Genomic DNA, 17,877 nt, shown 5'->3' with positions numbered 1-17,877 from the left:
ATAGCAAATATTTCCATTTCCATTCCAAATTTCAAGTACCACAGACATGGGATTTATGTAACCCCCAGCATAAAATCACTCAGCAGCCTAAGTCATGTTATTGCCAAGATTATGGTCTTCACCTTCAGTTTAAATTTCCCCTTCTCCACCTTATCCTATTACTCCCATCTCATACTTTATGCAAGGGCCAGGGGGAGGGAATAAGAGATTAACCCCAGAGGTAATTAGCCTAACAAGGTCACAAGCAGTTTTCTTTCTCAGTCAGCAGAGTCAACACAAGTGATTATGGTCAGCATCCACATACAGCCATCTCTGACCACATACCCATGTTAATGAAATTGAAAGGACTGGCATTTCTAAGACAAATATTTGAACACCTCTGAAATTGCAGCAGGGTGCCTGGTTCATCCAGTTATCTCCATCTCCTGTGGATCAAACACTAAACTGCAGCCTGTCTGTTGATTCATCTTGAGAAAAAAACTAGGTCTTTGCTATATTTTCTCCTCCTTCCTTGTATTAATTATCCAAAGTTATTAAATCCTTCCACTATCAACCAGAATAAGTCTAACACCTTCGTCTCTAGAGGATTGAAGCACCTTACAATTTTAAGTTAAATTTCATCTCAAGTGTTCATTAGTTCATATTAATGAGGCTGAAATAATACAGTAGAAATTACTTTCACAAAGTTACATGGAAGTTACACACAACAGAAGTCAGTGCTTTAACCTACACAATAATTATGATTCCTTTCCTCTCCTGCACTTTCTGTTGCTGTTTTTGTTTAAAGGGAACACCACAACTCCAGCTGCAATGGCAAGTGTTCAGTGACACTGACAATACAAAACAGGGGCATTCGATTTCAGAGACCTACCAGATCATATTTTTGGAAGAATCTGCTTATAAAGGTTATATTTAATTTGAAGGTATGATATCTCCCCAGACCCTATTCCATCTCATTTCTCCATCAAAACCACAAAGAAAGGGAAATCACACGTTTCAGATTTCAAGAGGCCCTACTTAATCTTCTATGCTACAGACGCCTCTATACGATAAAAGGAAGAACGACAGAGAGCTGCCATGAGGACTCAGGCTGTCCCTAGCCAGGCTAGGTGCCCACATGACAGCCCTGACATGTGCAGGCTCATTATCTGCAGGAAAGCCTGGAGCACAGTGCTGCTGAATATGTGCTGAAATGGACAGCACACATTCATGAGGCTCCGGCACAGCAGTGGGAGTACAGCTGCAGAGACGGGCTGCACTGCGCAGCCTCTAGGACACAAAACCAACACCAAACCAATTCAGTATTGGGAAGACTTTTACTGAGGAGAGCAAAGCAGAAGAATACATCAGGGATGCATCTAGGGCAATACACAGCTCCCTGTAGCTTTGCTACTTTCTTCTTCTTCCACCCCTGTCTGTAACAAAACTTACATACGGATATGAATGCAGGAAATGGCTTCTAGGTGTGCATGTACAACCCTATTTTCCTCTTAAGAATATATTTGGGAATATATTTTGCAGCAATCATTACTTTGCAAACCACTTCAGAGTGAGAATGAATCCTGTTGCAGAAACTAAAATGATTAGGTAAAAGTTAAACTAGCAGGGTTGAAATACACACATATATATACATACACACTATGCAAACTTACATGCACATATTCACATATTTGCAAGCCTGCAAATGGTATCAGTATAGACTATTTAAACAAATTATGCATACATATTTCTGTTTAGAGCACTGAATTACACAAACTGCAGTAGTCAGCGCAGTAGAGAGCTTATCCTTAAGCTGTTGCTGGGTCTTGTCATTCAAGTAGCATGGGACAGCAAAATATACAAATGCTAGGGAATCTGAGGAATGGGAGTATAAATAAACTTGCAATATAACTTGAACATTTAGTGTTACCTTGAGATTTTTAAACAAGATAAAGTGCATTATCATCTTCCACCACCACCTTTTTTCATTTTTTTTTCCTAACATGATATGCTTTCATAGCTTTCCTTGCTGGTATTACTCTGGCAGTAATGGCAATACCTCTGATGCTTCCTATCATCTTGACTTCCCCACTACGGTGTGTGTGTTCACTTAATGATGGGACTGAAGGCTTCACTGAACTACAATGAGAATAACTCAATTTCATCTTATAAAAACTTAGGTTAATTACTTGGCCCTGTCTGATTTTCTCATTTTCAAGAACTCATTTGCCAGATAGAAACTAAATGGTAGTCTGGCAACTCCCTCTTGTTTCAGTATCTGTAACACTACATCACATAACCTGGAGTTTTACATACTTTAAATATAAGTTTTTTATGAACATATGAAAAATTTCTAGAAAAATAATTTATTGAACTTTCAGTCAAAAGTTCTGTGAAACAGTCTAATGCAGTCAGGCATAGCTCTCATCCTCAAAGCTAAAAAATTAATAGGTGTTAAATTCTACATTGAAATGATGCTCCTTTTCCCTAAGTGAAAGATTAATGACAGCTTCAATTATACAAAAAGGAAACAAATTATGAATAATTTATATGAAATAGATTTGAAGCAATTTTGTGAGCACATGTTGCTGTGAGACACTAGATGCATGAAATATTCTGGGGAAAATAAAGAGTTGAATACAACTTATTCAAACAGTTACAAAGACATTTAACACATATTTTATGTCAATGTCTTTTTATAGTAATTTTATCTAGAGAAAAAATTTTATTGCAAATTTCACTGATAATAAATGCAGAAACCTAACAGCTAAAAAACCTGAAATATAATTTGAGTTATAAAGCTAAATAAAACATAGCAGTATAATAACAATAATATTAATAACGATAATGACAATATTACAACCTTACTGCCTTATTGAATCCAGCATTCAGATAAGCTTCTCTTTTTTCCTCCCATATTAAAGTTATTTTTGTGCATACATATTTAAAGTAATATTAATTTTCTATGTAGCCTCTGGTTTTGGTTAGAAAAAACAAAATGAAAATTCTGTAAGTGAGGATTGTCATTTTAAGCCTGCCATAGGGGAAGTCTAACTGAAATCACTGGTCAAATATGTAAAAACTTGACCATATCTTTGCCAATCATAATAATAATTGACATTGGTGGAGACTTACCCAAAAGTTTTGGCCTACATCTACCCTGCTCTAATTGTTTATGTATGCATAGAAAAGGAGCACAAATGAGCTCTTAACAACTTAACATCCTCACTATCACATTCATGGTGAGAACGTAGAAGGTGATGGTAACCAAGGTTACAACTGCTAATTGGCTTTAAATATAAGGAAAATCAACAAGATTGGCCTGGGGTGGCATGGCTCCTGAGGCCACTGCCAGCTTAGGCTGATCCTGTAAATTGTAAAGCAATACATTGTTAAAACAATTGCCCTGCTGGGCAGCATGCTGCACTGTGCAGAAGGATGTGGATCACCCACAGTACAAGGAGCAGTTTTCATGACTTTACCAAGAACAGATACTTGGGGAAATCATATAATTTCTTATACTGGTGAACAACTCTACACCTTTTAAAATTACATTTCTCTGCATAATCTCTCTTCCATAGTTTTACCCACATGTACACGTTGTTGGGCCATTATATTAATGTTACTACCATATTTTTAAAATTAGTTTATAGAGACCTTTTTAGGTATAGTATTGTGGATTTCCTAGCTGGTTCTGCAGTCTTATTCATAAAATCTACTTAACAGTTATAGAAATAAGATGGTAATTCAGAAGAAAACAACTCCATATTCTTAGATAATTACTCTTTTCTCACATCTAGTTATTGAGTTTTAAATTACGTGGTTTTCTTATGACAAATTAAAATACAGATCTTAAACATCCTATCACTCCCTGTCAGATTAACAGTTCAAGGCTTGCAGTATAAAAGAAAACTTAGATGTACCCTATTTCAAAGATTGTCAAGGAATTACATTAAATTGATGAAAATCAGGCAGCCAAACACTTCAAACTCAGATGAAGAACTCTTTCTTATTCTGAAATTAAGTTTGGGTGTTTAGATAAAGATCCCAGATATAAAGAATGGTTAGGGTTAGATGGGACCTTTAAAGATCATACAGTAATAAATCATTCTTACACTATTAGAACTCTCATATTGCCTGGTGAATAGAAAGTATAGAAAAACATTAATAATTTGAATTTATACAGTTTTCGTGTATTATAATTCAACATAGTCTAGAGGTTTGAGCTCAAAACAAAAACAGTAGCTACAAAAAAGTATCAATAAAGTGATGCTAAATTATGCAGTATGATAAATGTGCTACTGGACAGGCAATAATGTTACAACTGTTAGGAACAGAAAGCTTGATCTAGAATACTGTCCATAACTGGTCATTCCTGTTCAAGCTGGAGAAGGAACAGACAAGACCTTTTAAGATACTCATGGGAATATGGAAACTATGACAAAAAGGGAATGCTGTATTACAGGTCTCTCAAAATATGATGAACATTACAAAGGATGGCTCTTCAAAGTTTAGAAACAAGGTATACAGAAACAAACTGATAATAAATTCAGCTTGATAAAGAGATGATCTCTAGCTATCAGAGAAGCAAAGCCAATTCTTGGTTTATGTTCTATTACAGCAAGTTAAATGACTATATGAAATTGTTTTAAGTAAAAAAAAAATATTTACTCACTGCGAATCTGAAACTATCAATACAACCCCCCAAATCCCAAACCTACAATATGAAACAGTATTTTTTGAGAACTTAAGCCTCCTTTGATGAGAGAATGATTCAAAATTTTCAAGGTGTGCTCAGAACCAAGAAGCTAGAGTGCCATCTAAAACTGAGGGCAAGGTTTTAATCTTCAAATGAAGTAGACTAAGGTGATAAAGCTTGGGAGTATTATTATAATTAAGTTGACAACAGTAACAGAAAAATGTTTCCAAGATGCCTTAGTTGAATTCTGCTAAAATATTTCAGAATTTATTTGATTTGGATGAAGCTGGAACATCTTAACATCAAATAAAATGAAATGGTGCAACTGCTTTTATTAAACTCTTTAAATACATTCCAGTGTTTTCATAAGCTTAATTCTTCTGTATTTTTTCTCCACTGCTGTGCAGTGTTCCATTTACTTGCTTAATGAAAAAAGCAATTTCTTAACGATCATAACCTGCTTCCGCTCCGCAAGCTCCCTTCTGCTTTTCACAGAGAGAAAAATATTTCTTTCCATAAAAATGGACTGGGAAGCCTGCCACACAAGGAAAGGCTGAGAGAACTGGGTTTGTTCAGCCTTGAGAAAGGAAAGTTTAGGAGAGATATACATTATCATCACATTCCAGGATTTCAAGGGCGGCTACAAAGAAGATGAAGACTCTCTTTTAGAAGGAGTTTGAAGCAAAATACAAGTAATGGGTACAAGTTGGGCGTACTCTGATTAGACACAAGAGGAAAATGTTCTGCAATGAGAACAACGAGCCATCGAAATAATCCCCAAAGGAAAGGTGCTGGATTCCCCAGCACTGGATATTTTTAAGACTGAGCAGGACAGGGTGCTGTGCCATCTTGTCTATATGGTGCTTATGCCAAGGAAGGCTGGACCAGATGATCCTTGAGATTCCTTCCATCCTGGTATTCTAGGATTCTGTGAAAAAATTAATGAGAGTTGCCTGCCATTTCCAGATCACTTTCCCTCAGAAAAGTGGCATTGTGAAATGCCCACTTTGGGGTTTAGTTTTAAATGGAAAGTATTTTTCAATGCCTTAGCTGAAATTCTGGAATAAAGAAGACATTCTGCTGTATCAGAAGTGTACACAAAAGCGTATGGCAGAGGTCAAAAAAAGATGCAGTCTATATTCCACTTTGCTTCCTTCCAAACCCAGACTTGTCACCTACAGAATAAGGAAGCAAAGAGCTGGGTCTTCATGACACAGACTCACATGGGCACAAGACTCACCAAATAAACCCATACTGAGGGAATCAGGTCCACAGAGGAGCTGCAATGCACTGAAAAATGAAGTTTCATTCAGAAAGAAGGGGCTAGAATAGCTCATTGGAAGTGGCTTTGTACACTTAGAACAATTCGCTATATTCTTTATTTTCTGCTGTTTCATTATTTTTCAGTTTCTAGTGCTAAACTCTGCATCTTAACTCAAGACCATCCAGAAAATTTTTCAATATTGAAAAGGTAATGACTACTAAGCAAAATCAAAATTGATCTCAAACAAAATTTCAGATTAAAAGTGTTCACAAGTGAAAAAAGGATTTTCAGTCAACATCCTGCAAGTTGGAAAGATATTGCCAGCAAAAGCTTATACTGAATATAATTTTCTTCAGACGTGAGGGATAGAAAAAGTCATGGTTAAGAGTGTGGGAAGCAAAGAAAATGAAAAGGAAAGCTTGACAGGCTTCAAGAGACATTACTGTTTTATTTCCTGTTGTGAAGATTATTGTTCTACAGCCAATCATGATATTAAATGACACACAGTATTGTCCCCAGTAATTTATTTTTCTGGCTTTCTCACACACTTTAGTCGACATGCAAGCTTATTTTTGAACAAGTTTTAATATTAATAGGGTTAAAAGATGCTAAGTCTATGGATTCACCAGTTCTGAACTGTATTTCCAGTTCATCATTTCTAAACCCCATCTGGTAGATTGGAATGCTTATCTCATGAATATCAAAACAAATTAAATGTTGAATAGCAGTCAAGCAGAAATCAAAGTATGCAAATTTCCACATATCCCAATTCTGTAATAGCTACCTCCTGTTACTATTAATAGCTAAATAGTAAAAGCAATTGAATAAAATTTAAAAATAAAATAGCAATAGTAATTAAATGTGGGGATAATATACTTGGCATCTTTTTTCATAGAATCATTGATTTTTAATTTCCTTTTATTTCTCTGAAATATTCCAGAGGAAAGTGAGCTATAATAATATTCTACAATATATACATAAAACTATAAATTTTGCAGCTTTTACTGCTGTCTTTTTGTGTTCTCTTCTATAGCGGAAACTTACGTTCTATATAATTTACCACTGAACACAATAATTTTGCCACATTAATTAGGGGCTTTATTTCACCAAAACTTCAACAGATTTCAAGCAGACCACTGTCTCTTCATTTGGAGTACCACATTTCTTCAGTGGTTAGGAACAATTATTCACCTTTTAGCTTAGATGTCATCCTGTCCATGTTTCAAGAACTGCAGGGCAGTATTTCCTGATCACTCCTGTTTCTTAGGATAGGGAAATATAGTGCTTATTTACCACTCATTAATGAAATTGGAGCAGGCATAGTGAATTGGATATGTTTCAAATATTCAGTCTTGCTGTAGCCTGAAAATGTCAGTTGAATTAAAACAAGCAGACAAGTAGACAATTTTTGCTCTTAGAGACAGGGCAGTTGGAAGCCTTTACATACAAATACCAGTTCTTACTCACCTGGCCAAGTCTACTGATGTAAGTGGCTTTATTTCAATGAACAAAAACTGCAGGATTAAAATTCTTATCAATGAGTAACTTTATTCAGTTTCACATGCTACATTTTAACTCCACCATGTAAACTGTCAACTTTACATTGCCTGAACATCTACTATCAATAGCTTTGCATGCAGAAACTCAACCATCTCTTGCAACAGCCTGTTTAATATATAAAGATAATTTTAAAATCCAGCTGTCTGACACGAGTTTAGACACACGATACTTTGTTCCTGTTACAGGCAGGAACAAAGAGTAAATGAGGTGCCTTTAGATAATGTCCAGCTGTATTCATCAGAGACCAAATGCCATTGCACTGACTAGGATCACAAAGAATGTAAGTGACCCATATTCGGTCATCTCCTGCTTAAATACTTCATTCACAAAACTTTAATACTGTTTTATAGACACAGCATGCAAGTCACAACGAACCATGCATTACATAAGAGACAAAAAAAAAGCAAACTGAAAGAGCAAACATGTTATATCAAAGGGTTTCACACATGGAGGAAATGCAAGCAATGGCAAACAGTACAATTTTAAAAATAAATTTAACACCTCTCAAGTTCTGAGCATGCCACTGTCACGAAATGCAACTTTTCACTCACCAAAGTAGAGTTATGTGAAGCATCACCTGAGACCTCGGGTGTTCTTGTGCTGTTTGGAAGTCTGTGAGGGTTACGAGCTATCGCTTGGCACCAGCCCAACATTTTCTCCTTCCACTTATCCCTTCTCAATTTCTGAAATTCTGAAAATAATTTAGATTCCCTGAAACATTGACACTTTGAATTCATTGTGTGCATGTCTCTGGATGCATGCCTTTAAAAACAGCTTTTTAAGTTACATCTGAACAAGCTAATAAAACATATTTTTAAAAGAACATGTTTTTCTAAATTATTCCAAAGTGTTAAACCATAAAGGTTAGAAAAGAGTCATGCATTTTCAGTGCACCTTACATGCATTAATACTATTTTAGTGCCAGCAATTACAATGCCTTCTCTCCATGTTAAATCTTCCTCAAGTTTTAACTTTAATTTTAAAAGTGTTATTTTAAAGGGATTTTATTACTGAATACCTCTGAGACTAGCACCATTCCAAAATTTATATAGCATTTGGATACAAACCCCCACATTCAACGAAATAAGGAGAAATAGCCCTAAATCAGCAGCAGATACTAGATACAAATAAACGGTGTGAAAACACACAAACCTGTATGTACCCAGACACTCCAGAATACCTGGCTCATCTTGAAGTGCTATGCTAGGATGTGTTGTAAATAGCAAAAACTAATGCAGGCACACCAGAAATAAATGCTCTGTGCCAACTACAAATTGCCTCTGAATTTACTTCTATTTTGAAACAATAACAAAATACCTTGTAAGTAACATGACCACATTCTGGAAATGCAGCACTAGTACAGCATGCTATTAAGTGTAAGAAACCTTCATAAGTATGTTTAAAATCTCACAGTCTGTTTCTTCCCAAGCGAAGTTGGCAATGGAGGTAATCAGTGCAAAACTTCGCTAATTAATTACAAAAAACAACTTAGAAAAATTTTATTCTAAACATCTGAAGCAATTTCTAATCTGGTTGTTGATAACATATTGTAATTTAAAATGTGTTATTCTGTTATTTCTGAATCATGAAACGTAATAAACAGGAAGATTAACCTACCAGACTGAGTGCCTAATACTCCAAATAAGGGTAGCACTAGACTGAATAAAACTGGAAAATAATGGAAAAAAATACAATAATGCTGAAGACCTCCCATGGCACTATGCAGCATCACTGAATATTATGCACTTGTAACTTAAGTTTATTTTTTCTGCAATACATCTCCATGCAGGACACAAATTATGCAAGTATTTACAGCAGATTTTATCTTTCCAGGTTCTGAGTCTGACAGACTACAACCCCTTTCTGAATAACGACAGCTCTACCATTTCCACACTTAACCATTAATATATAGTTTTCCAAGTATGAAATGCACAAAGCCGAATTCCCCACATAACCTCGTGGAACTGAAAGGAATAAGTGGAAATTAGCCTTAGCTTTATTGCACTGGAGATGATTAGGTGAGTGAGACAACAGATTAACTAATTTTTTTTCAATTTTTTGGTCCCTTGAAATCTTAATATGGATACAAAATCATGCTCAGTAAGAGATCAATCAATCCTTTTTATACTGCCTGTATCCATGAACACAAGAAATCATTTGAATGTAGGTACACTCCTATTCTGGTCTCTTTGGTGTCCAGAACCCTTTGGAAGATTCGCAATTCTTCTTTTTTTTGGCCTGAGCAATCCAAATGACCAACACTGTCCAGATCATAACTGAAAGAAGGATTTTGCTCTTGCTCATACACCAGAAGAACCACCACAAATAAATTTCCCAAAAACAATCTTACTTCATCATCTCTAGATTTGTTAAAAAATAGAAGAATTACTTTATTCATATTTTTAAGGTGAGAAAATTTTTACTTTTAAGTTAGCCAAGCAAAGGGACACACAATTATTGTTCATCTTGTACAATATCAATGCTAAGACAAAACAGGGAGGTTAAGGATGAGGTATTAAAATTAGCCGCTTGTTTGAAATAAAAGCATAATATTGCTAAAAAAGTCACAAATCTAGCAAGAGAAAAGAAATTACATGCTTAATTCAGGAGCACAGTCAGATTCAGGTAACAAAAGTTATGATTTTCAGTCCTTACCAGAATCTAACCGCTATCACAGAACAGCAGGAAATTGAACACAAAACACACTGTTCTTTATCTAAGCTAAGTTTTGTTCTCTGTGTTCAAAGATTCCCAACAGTAATCAAAGTGATGGTATTTGTCCAGCTGCATGATTTGGCAGACCATCAAAATATTCCAGGAGCAGAGCTACAGGAATACTGAAATACAAACAGCCTTGACTGCTGAGCTCCGCTAAAATAAATACAGTCACTGTTATTCATTATGTATCTCTTGTCTGAGTCTTACCGAGCTGTGACTTCTAATCAATTATTCTAATTTGGATAAAACCATTAATTGAAGGGCTGGATGCAATAGAAATCTCTGACAGTTTCTGTGTCACAAGTAAGCCATTGGCTTTTCTTAACCAGCCAGTTATTACGGTATGACTGCTGCGTTTCACAGGGACAATTCAGTGTAGCCATAGCATAACAACATAATGACGCTAAAACTTTCTACAAACAAGAAGCTCAACCTCAGGTTTTAAAATTACTTCTATATTAAAAAAATAAATAAATCATATTAGAATATATGTGATTGTGTCAACAGCTGTAAAAGTACCGTTTTTTCATTTCAGTGCTTTGGTGTAATAACTCAGTGCTGTGCTGATTCATCAGTGGTTCTTTTAATTCAGGGGGGAAAAAATTACTTTCCACATACAAATGTGATCATCAGCTGTAAAAATTTATATAATCATAAGTGCTGAGGACCTTCTGCCCCTCCAAACAGAGGACTAATGTTTTGAGTCCAGCATTGAATTAAAATAGCATGAAAGGCCATCAAGCTAGAGAAGTCTTATTTTCCTGACTGATACCTGCAGCACCCAACTAAATAAAGTACCTGCATAATACCTAATAAAATACTTAATGTTCTAGCCTCATTAAAAACAATGCACAGACCAACAGAAAACAAGCACACATGCACAAGAATCATTAAGCCGACACCTAGAATGATGGCACCAATCAAGACTATAATGGTACCAGCTTTCTTGAATAGCTACTGGATATACACAATCAGACACCTCTGCATTAAGTGCATGCAAGATTCTAAATCCAAACATGTCATGTTTATTAATGACTGTTTTCACAAGTGCTTCTAGGGCACTACTGGAACACTAAACCCAATTATGCACATCTAAATGCCTTTCCCTACCTGTAAAGACAAAATAGAGCTGTCATTTAACTTAGCTATGCAGCTCTCTCAAAACATCACTGCAGAATCAGAGACCCTCTCTAGAGTATTTGACATTATCTTATAACCAAGTTTTCCAGAACTTATAGTTTAAGTTTGCAAACTGCCAAATACAGCATATGCTTAAATTAATACCTATATTATCTAATCAATTTTTTTAAAGAAATTACTTTGATGGTCCTGTACCATAATTAGCCATACAATTATTTCTTACTAAATTCAGCCTTTGTTGATTTGTTCTTTTCTCTTATACTGCTAATATGTATTTTAAGTTGTCCTTAGTCCTTTAAGACTTCGATTCTTTTTTGTCACAACTAAGGATGCATATTTCACTTATTGATTCCAACAATTCAATCACTGAAAATAAATAAATTTAAGATGACTGGTACAAAAATTATTGCAGCTAATATTGCTTTGTTTAACCACTCCATAACTACTATGTCCAAAGCATGACAAGAAAGCTCTAAATGTTTTCAAAGAAAACAGTCTTTTGGACTACTAACAATTTAAAATTTGTGGGTATGTTTGCCTTCATAGTCATACTCCTTTTTTTCCCGCACAAGGAAGAGTATCTCTTTTATAAAGCAGAAAGCAATTTTAAATCACTCAAGGCTCTTTAGAAAAACACCAATAGGGTTTTTTCCCCATGGTAAATTTTTTTGCATTATAATTATGCCGTTTTGCATTTGTGAAGACTTCAAGAAGAAAATGTTGAGAAATGTACATTTATGGCAACCGATTTAATGTTTAAGAAATCCCCAACTTTTATACATTTAGATACTGCATAAACATCTGTATTTGCTGATGCAGTTTTTGAACTACTTTCATAAGCAACCTCTATTCCATCCTCAAGTATGACTTTGCTGTCACTATCACAGCTACTCTTCAAGGGAATGCTTTGCTCATCCAAGGTTCAACATCTCTGCTGAATTTTCCTCAGACCTTCAAAAAGCAATGCAACTGCATGTGCTACTGCTACAGGTGAGCAGTGAAAGGGTGCCTAACCCCTCCCTCAGGACCTCTCCATGTAAATTTCCAATGCATCAGACTCCCAAGTAGGAAGGACAACAGCCTTGATACAAACATGGAGTTGAGAACAAGAACAAAGTACATGTTTTTTGCTTTGTGAGTTTGCATATATTTAGCCATATATGACTGCCAAGCAGCTTAAATCAAAGCTTCAATCAACAATGAAGACATGACTGGTAAATACACCTGATAAACCATACCCAGCACTTGGCAGATGAAAACTCTTCAGGGAAGATACAGAAAGAGCAGAAAATGTTAAAATGCAAAAATACACATGAAGCTAAAGCATTAACCACCTCATGAAGTTATGCATGCAATTATGCAAATGAACAGGGCATAAGAAGTTACAGTAAGTCCTTAATGGACTTTGTCCTGCTTATGAAAAATTAAGTTATTTCTCAAGGTTTCTTACCATTCTTATGTGATTTATTTACAGAAGAAGAAGGGTATATTTATGCTGCAAAATCAAATCCACTTTGCATCAGGCAGAGCTCACTAATGAAGTATGATAAGAAGACAGAGAAGTAACTTTTTTTTTTAAAGCCCAATAAAGGTTAAATACCTGAAAGACATCATTTAACCATTAAACACTACTGTATCAAAGGACAGATCATTAATACTGAATTTAAGTTAACATTTAAGAACAAAGAGAAAATCAGATTTCATTGCAATACCAGAAGTATACACACCAAAATGTGCTTAAGACCATGCTTGGTCCAAGAGAAGTATCTCCCCTTTGTCAGAGAAGCATTTTTAACAGAAATTTTTCTGTCAAATATAAAGTTCTCGGCAGCTATAAACAATCTTCTTAAACATAGAAAGCTCTTGCTTGTGAGCAGTCCAGACAGTGCTCCTGTGAGAGGTCAGTCATACAGAACCCACACTAGACAGTGGTTATCACTGCTGGGAAGAAGGGCTTATCCTCTTGCTTAGGTATCACTGCTCTTGGTAACACAATCTGTAACAACTCCAGGGCAGGACAGGCCACTGCACCTTTATCTTTGCAGGTCTCCTCAATTTTTCTTACCTCACTTCAGATTGTTTTCAACCCCTCTTTTAGGGTAACTTCAGCCATCATTAGCATTAATCGTTTACTCTCATATTCTAGTATACAATTTTATAAAACCTAATTGTTGAATTGGTTTCTGGTTGCCATTGTTAATAATCAGTGTTTGCAAGAAATTTACTCCCGGTAAGGGTGACAGCCTTCCAGTATCTGAAGGGAGACAGGAAAAATGGAGAGGGCTTTTTTACAAGCATTTATAGTTACAGGACAAGGGGGAATATCTTCAAACTCAAGGAGAGTAGGTTTAAATTAGATATTAAGAGGAACTCTTCATTGTGAGGGTGGTGAGGCACTGGAACAGGTTTCCCAGATAAGCTGCAGATATCTGGAAGTGCTGAAGGCCAGGGGCTCTGAACAACCTAGTCTAATGAAGGGGTTCCTGCCCATGGGAGTTGGGTTGGATCTTTAAGGGCCCTTCCAACACAAACCATTCTGTGATTAGTGAGAATTGCAGTCATATCCACCAATACAAACCTGGAGATATTCTCTGACTGATCAATGATGAAATAGTTAATCTGAGGGCTAGTTGGTAGAAAATTCAGGGTCACCTCTGGAAACTGAAATGCAGCTATTTTCTTCTAAAAACTAAAGACCTGAATTGTAATTAGTTAGAAGGTAAAAATTGATATTCTGATGGAAGGTATTTAGAACATTTACTGAAGTTAAATTGTATGCATTATAATCAAGAATATTCTGCTAAATATTTTGAAGACTTTTGTTGTCATCAAGGGTATAGCCCCTAACAAGCTGACAGAAGAGCCAAATGTGTCAGGAAAACTTGTGACACATTTACCAAAGGAGAAGATTTTGAATCCTTTTTAATAAAGATTAAATGAGCCCATTAAACGAGTTGTTCACCCCTAAACTAACTGAAATATGCCACTCTCTTCTAGTAGATATCGTGATCATGACTTATGATCTGACCTCTGCTAGTAGAAAGCCATGACAGATGGCCTTTTCAGGGTTTCTTCAGGATAAACGGATTTAAGTTATAAATAATTACTGGCCTACTGGCCTAATACTGCAGTTAGTGGTAACAGCTTAAATAACTAGTCCCTTACATAAGTAAAGATTACATTAACCTAAAAGTTAATAATTATGTGAATAAACATTTGAATAATATTACTTTGATAATTTTTGACCAAAATTTCCAGAAAACAAATTACAAAAGAAGGACTTAGAAGTGAATGCATGGGAACAAAAGTCTGACTCAAATAGCTGAAATTTTTTTAATGGGGTTCTCATTAGACAATAATAATGGTGGCATAATTATTGTAAGCAATTATTCTTGTTGCTCTGTTTGCTGTCAAATTGAGAAATTGAGCCAGGAAAAAAAAAGTTGAAAGATTATCTAGTCCTTCTAGTTTTTATGTTTGAAGTTGGGAAATACACAAGAAAATTTTGCTGAATAGATAATAAATCTGGAAGGTGCAAGAAGATTGGATGAATATCAGTATGGCCCTCTAAACTTATATTAGTGGGATTCTTAAAGTGTCTTCCAATAGTTTCAAATTAAGCCTAAACCTAATTTATTACAATGCCAGACCATAATGGTTTACTAATTATTTTCCATAGAGAAAATTAAGGGGAGCTTCTCTGTGAGATGAAAGCAATGCAGTGCATGCAGTTAAAACCACAACTCACACAGCTGTCAGCAAGCTAAGATTCACACAGCCCATATGCATGTCACAGTTATAATATGCCATTCCTCACAAACAATTTTTAAAATATTAAAGATGTGGTATTTGTTGTGGTTGCTAATTAAAGTGTAAAACTAGACACAACATCAGTTTCTCTAAGCACATTGTAAGTATCCACCCTCTCTCAAGTCTTTCCAAAGAACCCCAAAGGAAGATGACATTGGCAAGATTACTGACAAAATACAAAGTTACAAAACTGAAATCTTGAGTGTACAGCAGAAAACAAAACACAGCATTGCTCCCTGGCTCCCTTTAGTGACTGGGTAAACACTAAGATTTCTAACTCTGGCGTGGCTGTGGTGCAGCAGCTCAGGCAGCCGAGTCTCATCCTGAAGGTTTGATCTCTACTCCTGAGAGCCCTCCCCCGACTTTGCTATCACTCACACTGCTTTCTACTAGGCTGCACTGAACCCTGCTGCTGACACTGAGACAGGAGTATGCAGCACAGCACGGCACAGAGATGCCCATGCAGGTGCGCAGCGTGGCCTGGCACAGCTGTGCAGCAGCTGTTCATGCAGTCCCATGCAAAGGCCCTGTTCCAAAACCTGTTCAGCTGCTGCACTGAAGAGCAGCTCCATGGCTAAGCCATGAGCCTTGCCCTCATGACAGCTTCCAATTATTTGTCCTTCTACAGCAGGGGTAGAACAGAGACAAGCCTTAGCTTTCCTAAGATACCTTACAGCAGTGATGACAGTGCAATTGCAACACACAGCCCAGACATGGACACTGGGATTGAGGGCAACCTCAGCAAGTTTGACAACACCACCAAGAAGTGTAGTTCTGGCAACACGCTGGAGGGAAGAGATGCCATCCAGAGGGACCTTGTCAGGCTTGAGGTGGGCCCATGTGAACCTCACATTCAACAAGGCCAAGTGCAAGGTCCTGCACCTGTGTTGGGACAATCCCAAGCAAAAACAAAGGCTGAGCGGAGAATGGATCGAGAGAAGCCCTAGAGAAAAGGACTTGGGGATACTGGTGGACAAAAAGTTCAACACGACCTGGTAAAATGCACTGGCAGCACAGAAAGCAACCACATCCTGGGCTGTATCTGGATCAGCATGGCCAGCAGGCCAAGGGAGGGGATTCTGCCCCTCTGCCCTGCCCTTGTGATACCCAGCAGGAGCGCTGCACCCAGCTCGGGAGCCTCCAAGACAGGAAAGATGTGCCCCTGTTAGAACAAGCTCAGGTGATCACAGGGCTGGAGCACCTCTCCCATGAAGACAGGCTCAGAGAGCTGGGGCAGCTCAGCCTGGAGAAGCCTCAAAGAAGATCTTGGAGCAAACTTCCAGAACCTAATGGGAGCCTACAAGAGAGCTGGAAAGGAACTTTTTAAAAGGGCATTTACTGATACAACAAACAGTAATGGCCTTAAGCTGAAGGAGGGTAGGTTTAGATAAGATAGACTATACCTTCTTTCTTTGGCTTCTCAGTTCTTTGAATTTCAAATTTTATTCATTTAGAAATTTAGATGTTTTTCACTGAATTCAGTTATTTATTTCTTTAAGGTTCTATTAAGGTTTGTAATATTTTGACACTTAGCTCTCTGTTATACCATTCATTTTCATATATATGTATATCTCTAATCACAGTGTTTTTACATGAATCTTTCTCATTTTAAGCAAACAAGCAAGTAGCCTTCCATTCTAGTGCTTGGTTTTTTATCATCTTCAGAAAAATAAGTCAACTAGAAATATTTTTTGAAAGAGTTAATAAATAAAAATTCCACCAATAAAATTCTAGCAAGATAATATAACCAACACACTTATAAAATTAATTAAGCATTTAGAAAAACACATCTACAAAATCATACATCTTGAACTAATAATTTTCACTACATTATCACAGGACTTGTTTGTACAATTTTGAAAGAGATGCCATGCTACAAAGCTCAACAAGCTAGCTGGAGTTGCCAAAGCCAATCCATGCTCTTGAGATTGAGAACAGACACTTAGCAAGCACTAACTCAATGGATAAGATTTTATTAAGGGCCTTTTCTCTATATATAGCTCCACAGAAAATAAGCATGCTCCAGGAAACACAAAATAATTGAAAACCGAGATGAATGCAAAAGCACACACAGGTAGGTGGCCTACATTCAACTTTAACACTTAATTAGAAAGCTAAGCAGAGAAAAACTGACTTTTAAAGTAAAAACTGTATTTAACTGCAGGCCAGCCACCCACAAACCAGGGAGCATTTCAAGAAGTTCTTAAGGGGAAAAGAAATGTACTGGTGAAAATTATTATATACAGACTATTGTTGTTGCTATTGAAGTACTTATTTTAAGAGTCTCCAAGCACAAAAGGAAGAGCCCAACCTCCCTCTCAGCTTAGGCAATATCTGGGCTATGACAAATCCAGGTCAGGCCCCTGATAATTGGGTAGAAGTCGGTGGGAAGAAGCAAAAGATAAATAGAAAAGTGCAAACAAGATACTCAAACAGTGGGGTCGGACACACTCATCAGTGATGTGAAATCTGGAAAAATGAAACATGCACTGAGCATGCAATAAAGCACCTCAGGAATCTTAGAGCCCAACATGCAATTGGTGAAGGACAGTCTTGTTCATCTCATGTCCATGCTGAAGCTATGTCACATTTTGAAGCATCAGGATGTCCCCAGACCATCAGAGGAGAGGCACTGGCAGGTTTACAATGACAATCCATTTCTCTGTGCCAGCGCAAGACGCTACAATATGCCATGGTCAGGGTGGGG

At 36.7% G+C, this 17,877-nt stretch overlaps 1 protein-coding gene across 5 annotated transcripts in view; it reads right to left on the bottom strand.

Annotated features, from left to right (window-relative positions):
• MARCHF1 (membrane associated ring-CH-type finger 1) overlaps positions 1–17,877 on the bottom strand; it is a 221,702-nt gene that overhangs the window by 78,408 nt on the left and 125,417 nt on the right. For 2 of the 5 annotated variants that reach the window (XM_030946794.1, XM_030946795.1), the window contains exon 2: positions 8,054–8,193. The exons of 2 other annotated variants lie outside the window; for them this stretch is intronic. In XM_030946794.1, the coding sequence (XP_030802654.1) occupies positions 8,054–8,155 (102 nt within the window). In that variant the 5' untranslated portion in view covers positions 8,156–8,193. The remainder of the gene's footprint in view (positions 1–8,053; positions 8,194–17,877) is intronic. One more of the 5 variants, XM_030946796.1, reaches the window with a different exon arrangement.

Source organism: Camarhynchus parvulus, chromosome 4, assembly GCF_901933205.1.
Source record: "Camarhynchus parvulus chromosome 4, STF_HiC, whole genome shotgun sequence".
NCBI lineage: Eukaryota > Metazoa > Chordata > Aves > Passeriformes > Thraupidae > Camarhynchus > Camarhynchus parvulus.
The sequence above is the reverse complement of the archived record's forward strand: the minus strand, read 5'-3'. Positions and strand labels throughout refer to the sequence as shown.